The 15,112-nt window shown below is 44.5% G+C and overlaps 1 protein-coding gene across 1 annotated transcript in view; it reads right to left on the bottom strand.

Moving 5' to 3' along the window:
- The window catches only part of LOC138872922 (uncharacterized), a 44,961-nt gene extending 30,634 nt beyond the window's left edge, over positions 1-14,327 (bottom strand). Inside the window, exons 1-3 of the mRNA XM_070151342.1 lie at positions 14,047-14,327; positions 13,107-13,251; positions 12,775-12,908 (exon numbers count right to left, since the gene is read on the bottom strand). Coding sequence (XP_070007443.1) covers positions 12,775-12,908; positions 13,107-13,251; positions 14,047-14,327 — 560 coding nt within the window. The remainder of the gene's footprint in view (positions 1-12,774; positions 12,909-13,106; positions 13,252-14,046) is intronic.
- Positions 14,328-15,112: the final 785 nt, after the last annotated feature.

Below are 15,112 nucleotides of genomic sequence, written 5' to 3'. Positions count from 1 at the left end.
TTGTTGTGGAAAGAGTTGTGACCTATGAACATTGAGGAGCGTTGGCGCAAATTGTATAACGAATTGTGAAAGTGCAAGTGATAATCGAAACTCTAAAGCATTGGCTCGAGTTATGAAGTGAATTGTGAAGTAAAAGTGATAAAGAGAAGAGATCATTATGTTATCCTTTTCCGGGCTATTGTAGAGTTGAGGTTTCCTTGCATTGTGTTCTTAATTGATACTACGGATGTTTAGGTTGATGATTCTTCATGGTAGGTGTTGTAACAAGTTTAGTTATAGCTGAGGTAGTTAGATGTTGAAACTAGTTGAGTTATAGTTGAGATAGTTAGGTGTTGGAACAAGATTTCTTATGGTTGTTTCTCCCTTGCCGGGACATATATACTTGTACTATGGAGTTCCCTTGCTGGGATAGTATAGTATATTGTTGATGTCTTGCCGAGATGGTTAATTATGAATATTGTTGACTGTATATTGGATAGGGTTGTATGCCGCAACATTTATATATGTGGATCGGGTTGCACGCCGCAACAGATATTATATTGGATCGAGTTGCACGCCGCAACAGTTATACATATGGATCGGGTTACACGCTGCAACTGATATTATATTGGATCGGGTTGCACGCCGCAACAGTTATATATGTGGATCTGGTTGCACGCCGCAACAGATATTATATTAGACGGGTTGCACGCCGCAATAGTTATATACGTGGATCAGGTTGCATGCCGCAACAGTGTTAAATGATAAGGGATCGGGTTGCACGTCGCAACAGTATTGTTATGGTTTTGATTGTAGACATTGAGTGTTTCTCCATACTTTATTAAGTTTCTGATAGAATTGATATGCTTCCCCGAAGCATGTTTCTCCATTCCTTTAAAACTGTTATTTCCTGTTTATATTTCTGCTGTATATTATATAACTGCACAGGTTTATCTGGAGTTTGGTCCTAGCCTCGTCACTACCTCGCCGGGGTTAGGCCAGACACTTACCAGCACATGGGTCGGTTGTGCTGATACTACACTATACACTCTGTGTAAATATCGGAGCGGCACTTGATAAGCAGCAGTAGCTCGAGAGCCAGCCTTCAGTCCACCAAGATACCGAGGTAGCCTTGCAGGCATCCGCAGGCCCGACGTCTCCTCTATCTTATTATATATTTTGTTATCTCAAGTATTCAAGACAAACAATGTTATATTTCTTTCAAACAGTTGTATTTAGTACTCTTAGTAGTCCGTGGATGTTGTGACACCAGGTTCTGGGTAGTGACAGGTATTGACTTTTGAAACATTCTAGTTTTATATTTATTTAAGATTTCCTCTTAAATCTCATATTCCGCTGTTATTTAACTGTTTATTTCCTTGTTAATCTAATTGGTAAGAAGTTTTAAAATAAAGGAGTTAATGATTTCTAAGTTCATGGCTTGCCTAGCTTCTACGAGTAGGCGCCATCACGACTCCCGAGGGTGGGAAATCTGGGTCGTGACAAGTTCGTATTAGAGCTCTAGGTTACATAGGTCTCATAATTCACAGACAAGCTCAGTAGAGTCTGAGGTATCGATACAGAGACGTCTATATTTATCGCCTAGAGGCTAAAAAGTTAGGAAAATCTTACATTTGTTCTTTCTAACTGTGCGGTTTTGTTTCTCAATGCTAATTGAACTTCTACTCTATTCTTTCATAGATGGCGAGAACACACACTTCCTCATCTACCGCTCAGCAGCCCGAGCCCCTAGCAGTAGCTCCCACGAAGGGCAAAGGGCGAGGCCAAGGCCGCGCCAGAGGAGAGGTAGGGGTAGAGCTCAACCCCGAGCAGCAGCCCCAGTAGCGGAGCCTCAGGTTGTCTTTGACGATGAGGTTCCGGCTCCAGCAGCTCCGGTGGGCCCAGCTCAGGTCCTAGATGGGTTTATTGCTACCCCAGACCTTCAGGATGCTCTCTTCCAATTAGTGGACCTCATGGAGAGTGTCACCCGAGCGGGCTTACTTCCTGTAGCACCAGCCGTCTCTCAGGATGGAGGAGGGGCCTAGACTCCTGCTACTCGCACTCCGGAGCAGGTAGCTCCTCAGATTCAGACTCCAGTGGTTCAGCCAATTGGAGCAGTTCAGTCGGGTATGGTAGCCTAGACCGATGATGGAGCGACTATGTCTGCCGATGCTTTGTGGAGGCCGGATAGGTTCACCAAGCTCTTCACTTCCACTTTCAGCGGTGCATCTACTGAGGATCCCCAGGATTATCTAGACAACTGCCACGAGGTTCTCAGGAATATGGGTAGTATTGAGACCAATGGGGTCGATTTGCTACATTTTGCTTGTTTGGATCTGCCAAGACTTGGTGGAGGAATTATTGCTTAGCTAGACCAGTCGGATCACCAGCCTTGACTTGGGAGCAGTTCACACAGCTATTTCTGGTGAAGTTTCTCCCTATTACTCAGCGAGAGGCTTATCGGAGGCAGCTTGAGCACCTTCAGCAGGGTTTCATGACGGTTACCTAGTTTGAGACTAGGTTCATCGACGTAGCTCTCCATGCTCTTGTCATACTTCCTATGGAGATAGAGGGTGAGGAGGTTTATTGATGGTATTATTCAGCCAATTCGCCTTCAGATGGTTAGGGAGGCTAGGAGTGAGATCACCTTTCAGGAGGCGGCCAATGTGGCCCGTAAAGTGGAGATGGTCCTGTCATAGGAAGGTGGTCATGGGTCGGATACGAGGCCCCGTCATTCAGGTAGATTCAGTGGTGTCTTGTCTTGAGGCAGGGATTCACATGGTAGAGGCCATCCTTCTAGGCCCTTTTAGTCAGCTCTTCAGGTCTCTCACAGCGCTTCAGGTAGTCGTGGTCTACAAATGCAGTATCCCGATGAATAGTCCTACAGTGCACCACCAGCTCCTATTAGTGCACCGCCGCTCCAGAGTGTTCGGGGTGGTCATTCGGGTTGCCAGGTTAGTCTCAGTTTCCTCAGCCATAGCACTTAGGTAGATGTTTTGAGTGTGGTGAGTATGGTCATATCAGGAGGACTTGTTCGAGGTTGGTGGGTACTCAGTCGCAGTAACAAGGTTCCCGTACTATGGTCCAGGCACCAGGTGTTCCACAGACCATCCAGCCAGCTAGAGGTGGGGGTAGAGGTGCTAGAGGTGGAGGTAGAGGATTTAGAGGTGGAGCTCAGGCCACTAGAGGTGGAGGCCAGCCAGCTGTAGACCGTCCTAGAGATGGAGCCCAGGGTGGTGGGGCCCAGCCCCGATGTTATGGTCTTCCATCCAGGCCCGAGGTTGAGGCTTCAGATGTGGTTATCACATGTACTATTCTGGTTTGTAATAGAGATTCTTCAGTGTTATTTGATCTAGGGTCTACATACTCGTATGTGTCATCTTATTTTGCATTGTATCTGATTATGCCTAGTGATTGAGTGAGTGCTCCTATTTATGTGTCTACACCGGTGGGTGATTCTATTGTAGTAGATCGAGTCCATCGTTCTTGTATTGTGGTAATTGGGGGTCTTGAGACTCGTGTGGATTTGTTGTTTCTAGATATGGTCAATTTTGATGTTATATTGGGAATGGACTGGTTATCACCTTACCACACTATCTTGGACTGTCATGCCAAGACTGTGGCCTTAGCTTTACCGGGTATGCCTCGTTTAGAGTGCAGAGGGACTCCTGGTCATTCTACCCTTAGTGTTATCTCTTATGTGAAGGCTCGGCGCATGGTCGAGAAGGGGTGTTTGGCCTATTTGGCGGATGTTCATGAATCTAGTACTGAGGTTCCCTCTATTGATTCTATGTCCGTTGTTTGTGAGTTTCCTGAGGTATTCCCTTCAGACTTGCCGGGTATGCCACCCGATAAGGATATTGATTTTTGCATTGATTTGGCTCTGGGAACTCGGCCCATTTCTATCCCGCTGTATTGTATGGCCCCGCCTGAGTTGAAAAAGATGAAGGAACAGTTGCAAGACTTGCTTGAGAAGGGTTTCATTAGGCCCAGTGTTTCGCCTTGGGGTGCGCCAGTGTTGTTTGTTAAGAAGAAGGATGGGTCGATGAGAATGTGTATTGATTACCGGCAGTGTTACAATCAAGAATAAGTATCCATTGTGGAAGATTGATGATTTGTTTGATCAGCTTTAGGGTGCCATGGTATTTTCGAAGATTGACTTGAGATCTAGCTACCATCAGTTGAGGATTAGAGCATCTGATATCCCTAAGATAGCTTTCCGCACTCGGTACGAGCATTATGAGTTCTTGGTCATGTCATTCGGGTTGACAAATGCTCCCGCAGATTTTATGGATTTGATGAACCGAGTGTTCAGGCCTTATTTGAACTTGTTCGTGATAGTATTCATTAATGATATTTTGGTATACTCCCGCAGCCAGGAGGAGCACGAGCAACATCTTAGAGTGGTTCTTCAGACCTTGAGGGATAGTCAGTTATATGCTAAATTCTCGAAGTGTGACTTCTGGTTGAGTTTAGTTGCATTCCTGGGTCATGTTGTGTCCGCAGAGGGTATTCAGGTTGATCCGAAGAAAATTGAGGTAGTCAAGAACTGGCCTAGACCAGCGTCAGCTACAGAGATTTGGAGTTTCTTGGGATTGGTAGGCTACTATCGTCGGTTCGTGGAGGGGTTTTCATCTATTGCAACTCCGATGACTAGGTCGACCCATAAGGGTGCCCAGTTCAGATGGTCGGACGAGTGTAAGTCGATCTTTCAGAAGCTCAAGACAGCTCTGACTACAGTACTGGTGTTGGTATTGCCCACAGGATCAGGGACTTATACAATTTTTGATGCTTCCCATATTGGGCTTGGTGCAGTATTGATGCAGGATGGCAAGGTCATTGCCTATGCTTCGCGGTAGTTGAAGATTCATGAGAAGATCTATCCAGTTCATGATTTAGAGTTGGCAGCCATAGTTCACGCATTGAAGATTTGGAGGCATTATCTGTATGGTGTGGCATGTGATGTGTTCATGGATCACATGAGTCTTCAGTATTTGTTCAAGCATAAGGAGTTGAATTTGAGGCAGAGGAGGTGGTTGGAGTTGTTGAAGAATTATGATATTGCTATCTTATATCACCCGGGAAAGCCCAATGTGGTGGTCGATGCCTTGAGTAGGAAGTCAGCCAGTATGGGCAGCTTTGCTTATATTCCGATCAGTGAGAGGCCGCTTGCTTTGGATGTTCAGGCCTTGGCCAACTGGTTCATGAGGTTAGATATTTCTAAGCCTAGTCGGGTATTAGCTTGCACAATCGCTTGTTCTTCTTTATTGGAGCGTATCCGTGATCGGTAGTATGATGAACCCCATTTGTGCATCCTTAGAGACACGGTGCAGTGCGGAGGTTCCAAGCAGGTTACCCTAGATGATGACGGAGTTTTGAGATTGCAAGGTCGAGTGTGTGTGCCAAATGTGGATGGACTTCGGGAGTTGATTTTAGAGGAGGCCCATAGCTCCCGATACTCTATTCATCCGGGCACCGCAAAGATGTATCAGGATTTGCGGCAGCATTATTGGTGGCGTAGAATGAGGAAGGATATCGTAGCATATGTGGCTTGTTGTTTGAATTGTCAGTAGGTCAAGTACGAGCATTAGAGGCCTGGTGAGTTATTTTAAAGGATTGAGCTTCTCGAGTGGAAGTGGGAGCGGATCACTATGGACTTCATTACTGGACTCCCGCATACTCGGAAGAAGTTCGACGCAGTATGGGTCATTGTTGATAGGCCGACCAAGTCAGCGCATTTCATTCCTGTGGCAGTCTCATATTCATCCAAGAGATTAGCTAAGATCTATATCCGGGAGATTGTTCGTCTTCATGGTGTGCCAGTATCTATCATTTCGGACCGAGGTACGTATTTTACCTCGCGTTTCTGGAGGGTAGTTCAGCGAGAGTTGGGCACCTAGGTTGAGTTGAGTACAGCATTTCATCCTGAGATGGATGGGCAGTCCGAGCGAAATATTCAGATGTTGGAGGATATGCTCCGAGCTTGTGTCATTGACTTTGGAGGCTCGTGGGATTAGTTTTTGCCTTTAGCAGAGTTTGCCTACAACAACAGTTACCAGTCGAGTATCCATATGGCTCCTTATAAGGCATTATATGGTAGGCGGTGTCGATCTGCGGTTGGATGGTTTGAGCCAGGAGAGGCTCGATTGTTGTTTACGGATCTGGTTCAGGATGCCTTGGACAAGGTCAGGATTATTCAGGATAGGCTTCGTACAGCTCAGTCCAGGAAAAAGAGTTGTACCGACCGCAAGGTTCGAGATTTGGCATTCAGGTGAGCGGGTATTGCTTTGAGTGTCGCCTATGAAGGGCGTGATGAGATTTGGGAAGAAGGTCAAGCTTAGCCCTAAGTTCATTGGCCCGTTTGAGATTCTTGATCGAGTGTGAGAGGTGGCTTATAGACTCGCATTGTCGCCGAGCTTATCAGTCGTGCATCCCGTGTTTCATGTGTCTATGCTTCGAAAATATCACGGCGATCCATCTCACGTGTTAGATTTCAGCACTGTCCAGTTGGACAAGGACTTGTCTTATGAGGAGGAGCCGGTAGCTATTCTAGACCAGCAGGTTCATCAGTTGAGGTCGAAGAATTTTCCTTCTGTTCGTGTTCAATGGAGAGGTCAGCCTCCTGAAGCATTAACCTGGGAGTCCGAGTCCGATATGCGGAGCCGTTATCCCCATCCTTTCCTCAACTCAGGTACTTCCTTCTTCTGTCCGTTCGAGGACAAACGGTTGTTTTAGAGGTGGAGAATGTGATGACCTTTACTTGTTTTAAAACGAAACCTCCGTGTTCTGAGGCCTTGAAAACCTCATTTAGAGTCACCTCGAGTTGCATTCGCAGTCCGGGCGCATAGCCGGAAAGCTTAAATATGATAATCTGTGAAAAATGATAAGTTTTGATTATAGAATGAGCTAAGTTGGCTTCGGTCAACATTTTGGGTAAACATACCCAGACCCGTGATCTGACGGTCCCGGAAATCGAATTCCGATGTCCCGAGCCCGAGAAATGAATTTTCAAAGAAAATTGTTTTCTGAAATTGTTTAAAGAAATTTAAAATGAAATTTGATTAGAACATGATAGTATCGGGCACGTATTTTGGTTACATCGCCCGGTACATGTCTTATACATGGTTTAAGTCATTTCTGTAAAGTTTGGTTGAAAACGGTCATCGTTTGACGTGATTTGGACCTAAATTGCGAAATTTGATACTTGATGAAGTTTGAGAAATAGTTCTTGAATTTGAGGTTTGATCCATTGTTATCGAGGTTATTCTGCGATTTGATCGCACGGATAAGTTCGTATGATGATGTTGAGTTAGTACGTGTGCTTGGTTTGGGGTTCCGAGGGCTCGGGTGAGTTTCAGGATGTTTTAGGTTTAAAACCAAAAAAAAATTGCAAGTCTCTGAACCCCACCAGTGCGATCCACGGTCGACCTTGTGCGGTGCACGGTGAAGGCTGTACGACCGCGGTTAGCTTTGTGCGGTCCGTACAAGGCACTGCAGTGCGGTCTGCGGTCGGTTGCGTGCGAAGCGCGGTGGAGACCTGTGCAGCCGCGGTCCATTTCATGCGGTCCGCATAAGGTACTGGACCGCAACACTTCAGGAAGGCTTGTGCGGCTGCAGTTCATTTTGTGCAGTTCGCATAGGGGGGTCTGAGAGGGGTATAAATAGATGGGATTTTCAGTCATTTTTCATTTTTCAAAACCCCAAAAACATAAGAGGTGATTTTTCAAATAACCTTTCTTTTCTAAATCAATTGTAAGTCGTTTTTAACAAGGTTTCTTCAATCATTAAGATCTTTTAACATGATTTCAACTTCAAATCAATGATTTTCATTGGAGAAATTGGGTGTTTTGAGTAGAACCTAGGTTTTTCAAAAATTGGGTATTTGGACCTCGATTTGAGGTCTGATTTCAAAACAAATCATATATTTGGGTTCGTGGGGGAATGGGTAATAGGTTTTTGGTTCGAACCTCAGGTTTTGACCATGTGGGCCCGGGGGCGATTTTTGACATTTTGGTTAAAACTTTGGAAAACTCATTTTCATGCATTGGGGTTGACTCATTTATTGTTTATTGATGTAATTAAGTAATTTGTGACTAGATACGAGCGAATTGGCGGTGGAATCAAGGGGTAAAGCTATAATTGAACCTTGAGTAGTGTTCGAAGAATCGAGGTAAGTGTTTGGTCTAACCTTAGCTTGAGGGATTAGGCGTTCTGTCTTATTTGCTATTTGTTTCTTATTGAGTACGACGTATAGGCATGGTGACGAGTATCTATGTATTGGTGTCAAGCATGACCGTGAGTCTTATCTTGTGATTTTCATGATCTCGTTGCGTTATTCATGCCTTGGAGAAGACTTTTATTTGTTGTATAAAGTTGTGGAAAGAGTTGTGACCTATGAACATTGAGGAGCATTGGCTCCAATTGTATAACGAAATGTGAAAGTGTAAGTGATAATCGAAACTCTAGAGCATTGGCTCGAGTTGTGAAGTGAATTGTGAAGTAAAAGTAAGAAAGAGAAGAGATCATTATGTTACCCCTTGCAGGGCTATTGTAGAGTTAAGGTTTCCTTGCATGTGTTCTTAATTGATACTACGGGCGTTTAGGTTGATGATTCTTCGTGTTAGGTATTGTAACAAGTTTAGTTATAGCTGAGGTAGTTATGTTGAAACTAGTTCAGTTATAGTTGAGATAGTTAGGTGTTGAAACAAGTTTGGTTATAGCTGTTTCTCCCTTGTCGGGACGTATATACTTGTACTGTGGAGTTCCCTTGCCGGGATATTGTAGTTTATTGTTGATCCCTTGTCAGGACGGTTAATTATGATTATTGTTGACTGTATATTGGATCGGGTTGCACGCCGCAACAGTTATATATGTAGATCGGGTTGCACGCCACAACAGAATTTATATTGGATCGGGTTGCACACCGCAATAGTTATATATATGGATCGGGTTGCACGCCACAACATATATTATATTGGATCGGGTTGCACGCCAAAACAGTTTTATACGTGGATCGGGTTGCACGCCACAACAAATATTATATTGGATCGGGTTGAACGCCGCAACAGTTATATACGTGGATTGGGTTGCACGCCGCAACACCGCAACAGTTATATACGTGGATCGGGTTGCACGCCGCAATAGTGTTTAATGATAAGGGATCGGGTTGCGCGCCACAACAGTATTGTAATGGCATTGATTGTAGACATCGAGTGTTTCTCCATACTTTATTAAGTTTCTGATATAATTGATATGTTTCCCCGAAGCATGTTTCCCCCTCCCTTTAAAACTGTTATTTCCTGTTTATGTTTCTGTTGTATATTATATAACTGCACAGGTTTATCTGGAGTCTGGTCCTAGCCTCGTCACTACCTCGTCGGGGTTTGGCCAGACATTTACCAGCACATGGGGTCAGTTGTGCTGATATTACACTCTGCACTTTGTGCAGATATCGGAGCGACACTTGATCAGTAGCAGTAGCTCGGGAGCTAGCCTTCAGTCCACCGAGACACCGAGGTAGCCTTGCAGGCGTCCGTAGGTCCGGCGTCTCCTCTATCTTATTATATATTCTGTTATATCAAGTATTCAAGACAAACAGTGTTATATTTCTTTCAAATGGTTGTATTTAGTACTCTTAGTAGTCCGTGGATGTTGTGACACCAGGTTCTGGGTAGAGGCAGGTATTGACTTTCGAAACATTCTGGTTTTATATTTATTTAAGACTTCTGCTTAAATCTCATATTTTGTTGTTATTTAACTGTTTATTTCCTTGTTAATCTAATTGGTAAGAAGTTTTAAAATAAAAGAGTTAATGATTTCTAAGTTCATGGCTTGCCTAGCTTCTATGAGTAGGCGCCATCACGACTCCCGAGGGTTGGAAATCTGGGTCATGACAGTCAAACCTTTCAAATTTAAAGCTTTAAGCTGAGAACTGTTCTTCAAAATCCATTCCGATTATCCTGAAAACCAAAACCGACTATTTACATCAATCATAATACATCACACGGGGCTAGTCATGCCCGAGATTTTGCGAGCTACGTGAAAATTCTCAAAATGACCGGTCGGGTCGTTACATTGTGGGACGGATCAAGTAATAATCCCTATCGGTGCACGTCCACACGCTCGTCACCTAGCATGTGCGTCACCTCATTTATCAAAACAATACGAAATACCGGGGTTTCATACCCTCAGGTCCAGATTTACAATGGTTACTTACCTCAAACTGGATGAAATACTACTCTGCGATGCCCTTGCCTCTCGGCTTGGCCTCAACTCGCGTCGAATCTATCCAAAATCAGAGTCATGACGTCAAAATATGCTAAGGGAACGAAGCCCATGCGAAAATAATTAAATTACCACACAAACCCGACCCTCGGGCCCACATCTTGGAATCCAATAAAAATTACATCAATAAACTTCTTATCCTCCCACGAGTTCATACATACTAAATCCGACCACAAATGACCCCTCAAATCCCTAGATTAAGGTCTCCAATTTTCAAGCCCTCAACCCCTAATTTTGCTACTAATTTTCCATAGATTTCAAGCTTAATCAGTCGAAAACCATCATAGAAACAAGTTTAGGGTCCAAAAATCTTACCTCCACGAAACCGTCTTGAATTCTCTCATCAAATTGCTCTCTCAAGCTCAAACCCTCATGAAAATGGTGAAAAACCACTAAAAATCGTGAAGGGTCAAATTTATATGTTCCGCCCCAACTTTGCGGTCCAAATTCTCGCACCTGCGGTCCCAAGTGCGCATCTGCGGGATTCACTTAACCGCCCACGACCGCACCTGCGATCAAGATTCCGCACCTGCGCTATCGCAGGTGTGCTCAAACACCCGCATCTGCGATTCCAACTCCTCTTGCCCATATCCACATTTACGACCCTTAATGTGCTTCTGCGGGCCCACACCTATGGTCCTCAAGCCGTAGCTGCGGTTATGACAGGAGCTTCAGCACTTCAGCTGCAGCTTTCTAACTCCAAAACTCCCGCCAACCATCCGAAATCACCCCAAGGCCCTCGAATTCCGCTTTTGATCAAAACATCTATCAAACCTTGCCCGAATGACCTAATATTTTGTACACACGTCACAAATGACTCAACGGACCTACTCCCTCTTCCAAAATTCCATTCTGACTCCTATATCAAAATCTCCGCTATCAACCAAAAAATGCCAAAAATCCATTTTCGCCAATTGAAGCTTAAATCTACTCCGGACCTCCTAAATACATTCTGGTCACGCTCCTAAGTCCCAAATCACCCCCCGAAGCTATCCGGATCATAAAAACCAAATTCTGAGATCGTTTGCTCACAAGTCAACTCCGGTTGACTTTTCCAACTAAAGGACCAACTTAAGAGACTAAGTGTCTCAAACCTCACCAAAGCCATTCCTAACTCGAACCAACCAACTTGATACCATTCAATACGACTGAACAAGGCATAAAGAAGCAGAAATAGGGAAAATGGAGCGGTAACTCATGAAACGATCGGTTGGGTCGTTACATCCTCCCCCTCTTAAACAAGCGTTCGTCCTCGAATGAGTCAAGAAACATAACTGAAGCCTCAAATAGGTGAGGATATTTGCTCTGGATCTCCCACTCGGTCTCCTAGGTAGCCTCCTCCACGGGCCGGCCTCTCCACTGCACCTTCACTGAAGCTATATCTTTTGATCTCAACTTTTTAACCTGACACTCCAAAATGGTTGTTCTCCACATCATAGGTCAAATCACCCTCTAACTCAATCGTGCTGAAATCTAGAACATGAGACGGATCTCCAATATACTTTCGGAGAATAGAAACATGAAATACCAGATGCACACTCGACAAACTAGGTGGCAAAGCAAGCTCATAAGCCACCTTCCCAATCCTCCCAAGCACATCAAAGGGCCCAATGAACTGAGGACTCAACTTCCCCTTCTTTTAGAATCTCATAACACCCTTCATGGGTGAAACCTTTAGTAGCACCTTCTCACAAACATATAAGATACATCACGAACCTTCCTGTCAGCATAACTCTTTTGTCTCGACTGCGCTGTACGAAGCCTCTCCTGAATCACCTTCACCTTGTCCAAAGCATCCTATACTAAGTTTGTACCCAAAAGTCTAGCCTCGCCGTGCTCAAACAAACCAACTGGAGATCTACACCGCCTCCCATATAAAGCCTCGTATAGAGCCATCTGAACATTCGACTGATAACTATTATTATATGCAAACTCTGCGGGCGGTAGAAACGGATCCCACGAACCACCGAAGTCAATCACACAAGCGCGCAACATGTCCTCCAATAACTGAATGGTATGCTCGGACTGCCCGTTCATCTGAGGGTAAAAAGGTGTGCTCAACTCAACCTGAGTACCCAACTCTCGCTGCACGGCCTCCAAAACTATGAAGTAAACTAAGTACCTCTATCTAAAATGATAGAAACTAGAACCCCATGCAGGCGAACAACCTCTCGGATATAAATCTCAGCTAACCGTTATGAGAAATAGGTAGTATAAATAGGAATGAAGTGCGTGGACTTGGTCAGCCGATCCACAATCACCCAACTAACATCGAACCTCTTCAAAGTCCGTGGGAGCCCAACTACAAAGTCCATGGTGATCCGCTCCGACTTCCACTCTGGAATAACCATCTACTAAAGTAAGCCACCCGACCTCTGATGCTCATATTTCATCTGCTAAAAATTGAGACACCGAGCTACAAATCCTACAATATCCTTCTTCATCCTTCTCCGCCAATAATGTTGTCTCATATCCTAACACATCTTTATGGCACCCGGATGAATGGAATACCGTGATCTATGGGCCTCCTCTAAGATAAACTCCTGAAGCACATCTACATTGGGCACACAAATCCGGCCCTGCATCTTCAACACTCCATCATCTTCAATAGTCACATCTCTGGCATCGTCGTGTTGAACTCTGTCCTTAAGGACAAGCAAATGAGGATCATCATACTGATGCTCTCTGATGCGATCAAATAAATAAGATTGAGAAATCACACAAGCCAATACTCGACTAGGCTCTGAAATATCCAACCTCACGAACCGATTGGCCAAGGCCTGAACATCAATTGCAAGAGGTCTCTCCCCAACAGAAATATATGCCAAACTTCCCATACTCACTGCCCTCCTAATTAAAGCATTGGCCACTACATTGGCCTTCCCCGGATGGTACAACATAGTAATATCATAATCATTTAGCATCTCCAACCATCTCTGATGCCTCAAATTGAGATCCTTCTGTTTATGATTAAACAAGCACTGGAGTCTACGATGATCAGTAAACACCTCACAAGACACACCATACAAATAATGCCTCCAAATCTTCGACGCGTGAACAATGGCAGCCAACTCTAGATCATTAATGGGTTAGTTCTTTTCATGGGGCTTCAACTGACGAGAAGCATAAGCCATAACTCTACCTTCCTACATTAACACACACCCAATGCCCACTCTCGAACGATCATAATACATTGTATATAAACCTAAAGCTGATCGCAAAACCAATACTGGTGTTGTGGTCAAGGCAGTCTTGAGCTTCTGAAAGCTCACCTCACACTCATCCGAACACCTGAATAAAGCACCCTTCTGAGTCAATTTGGTCAATGGCGATGCAATAGATTAAAATCCCTAAATGAATCAACGGTAATAAACCGCCAAACCAAGAAAACTATGAATCTTTCTGGCTGAAGATGGTCTAGGCCAACTCTGAACCGTCTTTATCTTCTTCGGATCAACCTAAATACCCTCACTGGACACAACGTTCCCCAAGAAAGCCATTGAACTGAGGTAAAACTCACACTTGTAGAACTTTACATAAAGCTTCTCCTCCCTCAATCTCTATAACACAACTCTCAGATGCACCGCGTGCTCCTCTTGACTACGCGAAGACACCAGAATATCATCAATGAAAACTATGACAAACGAATCGAGATACGGTCGGAACACGATGTTCATCAAATGCATGAACACTGCTGGGGCATTGGTCAGCCCAATAGACATCACAAGGAACTCATAATGACCATAACTAGTCCTGAAAGCTGTCTTAAGAATATCCGAGTACCTGATCTTCGACTGGTGATACCTTGAATGGAGATCAATCTTGGAGAACACTCTCGCTCCCTGAAGCTGGTCGAATAAATCATGAATGTGAGGCAACGAATACTTGTTCTTAATTGTAAACTTGTTCAACTGCCTGTAATCAATGTACATCCTTATTGTGCCATCCGTTTTCTTCACAAATAGAAAAGCCGCACCCCACGGCAACACACTAGGCCGAATAAACCCCTTATCAAGGAGTTCCTGAAGCTGCTCCTTCAATTCTTTCAACTCCTTTGGTGCCATACGATACAGTGGAATGGAAATGGGCTGAGTGCCCAGCACCAAATCAATATCAAAATAAATATCCCTGTCTGATGGCATGCTCGACAGGTCTGCAGGAAACACATTGGGAAAATCCCTCACAATAGGAATAGAATCAATACTAGGAGTCTTTGCACTGACATCCCTCACAAAGGCTAAGTATGAAATACAACCCTTCCCAACCATCAGCTGGGCCTTCAGAAATGAAATCACCCTACTGGGGACAAAATCAGTCGAACCTTGCCACTCAATCCGGGGCACACCAAGCATAGCCAACATCACTGTCTTAGCATGATAGTCCAATATAGCCCAACACGTAGATAACCAATCCATGCCCAATATCACATCAAAGTCCACCATACAAAGCAACAATAGATCCACTCGGGTCTCTAGACCCCCAATAGTCACCACACACAACTGGTATATACGCTCCACAACTATAGTATCACCCACCGAAGTAGATACACAAATAGATGAAATAAGAGACTCACAAGGCATATCCAGATAACGAGTGAAATATGATGACACATATGAAATAGTGGAACCAGGATCAAATAATACAGAGGCATCTCTATGACAGACTAAGACAATACCTGTAATCATAGTATCTGAAGCAACAACATCTGGTCTGGCTAGGAGTGCATAGAAATGGGCCTGATTGCCACCTGATCAACCTCCCTCACTAGGGCGACCCCTCGCTGTCTGACCCCCACCCCTAGCTTCCTAAGCGGGTGGTGAAGTAATTGGAGCTGAAGTCGAGGGCTGAC

The sequence above is a fragment of the Nicotiana sylvestris genome, chromosome 7 (genome assembly GCF_000393655.2).
Source record: "Nicotiana sylvestris chromosome 7, ASM39365v2, whole genome shotgun sequence".
Lineage (NCBI taxonomy): Eukaryota > Viridiplantae > Streptophyta > Magnoliopsida > Solanales > Solanaceae > Nicotiana > Nicotiana sylvestris.
Note: the sequence above shows the minus strand (reverse complement) of the source record. Positions and strands in the feature narration are given on the sequence as shown.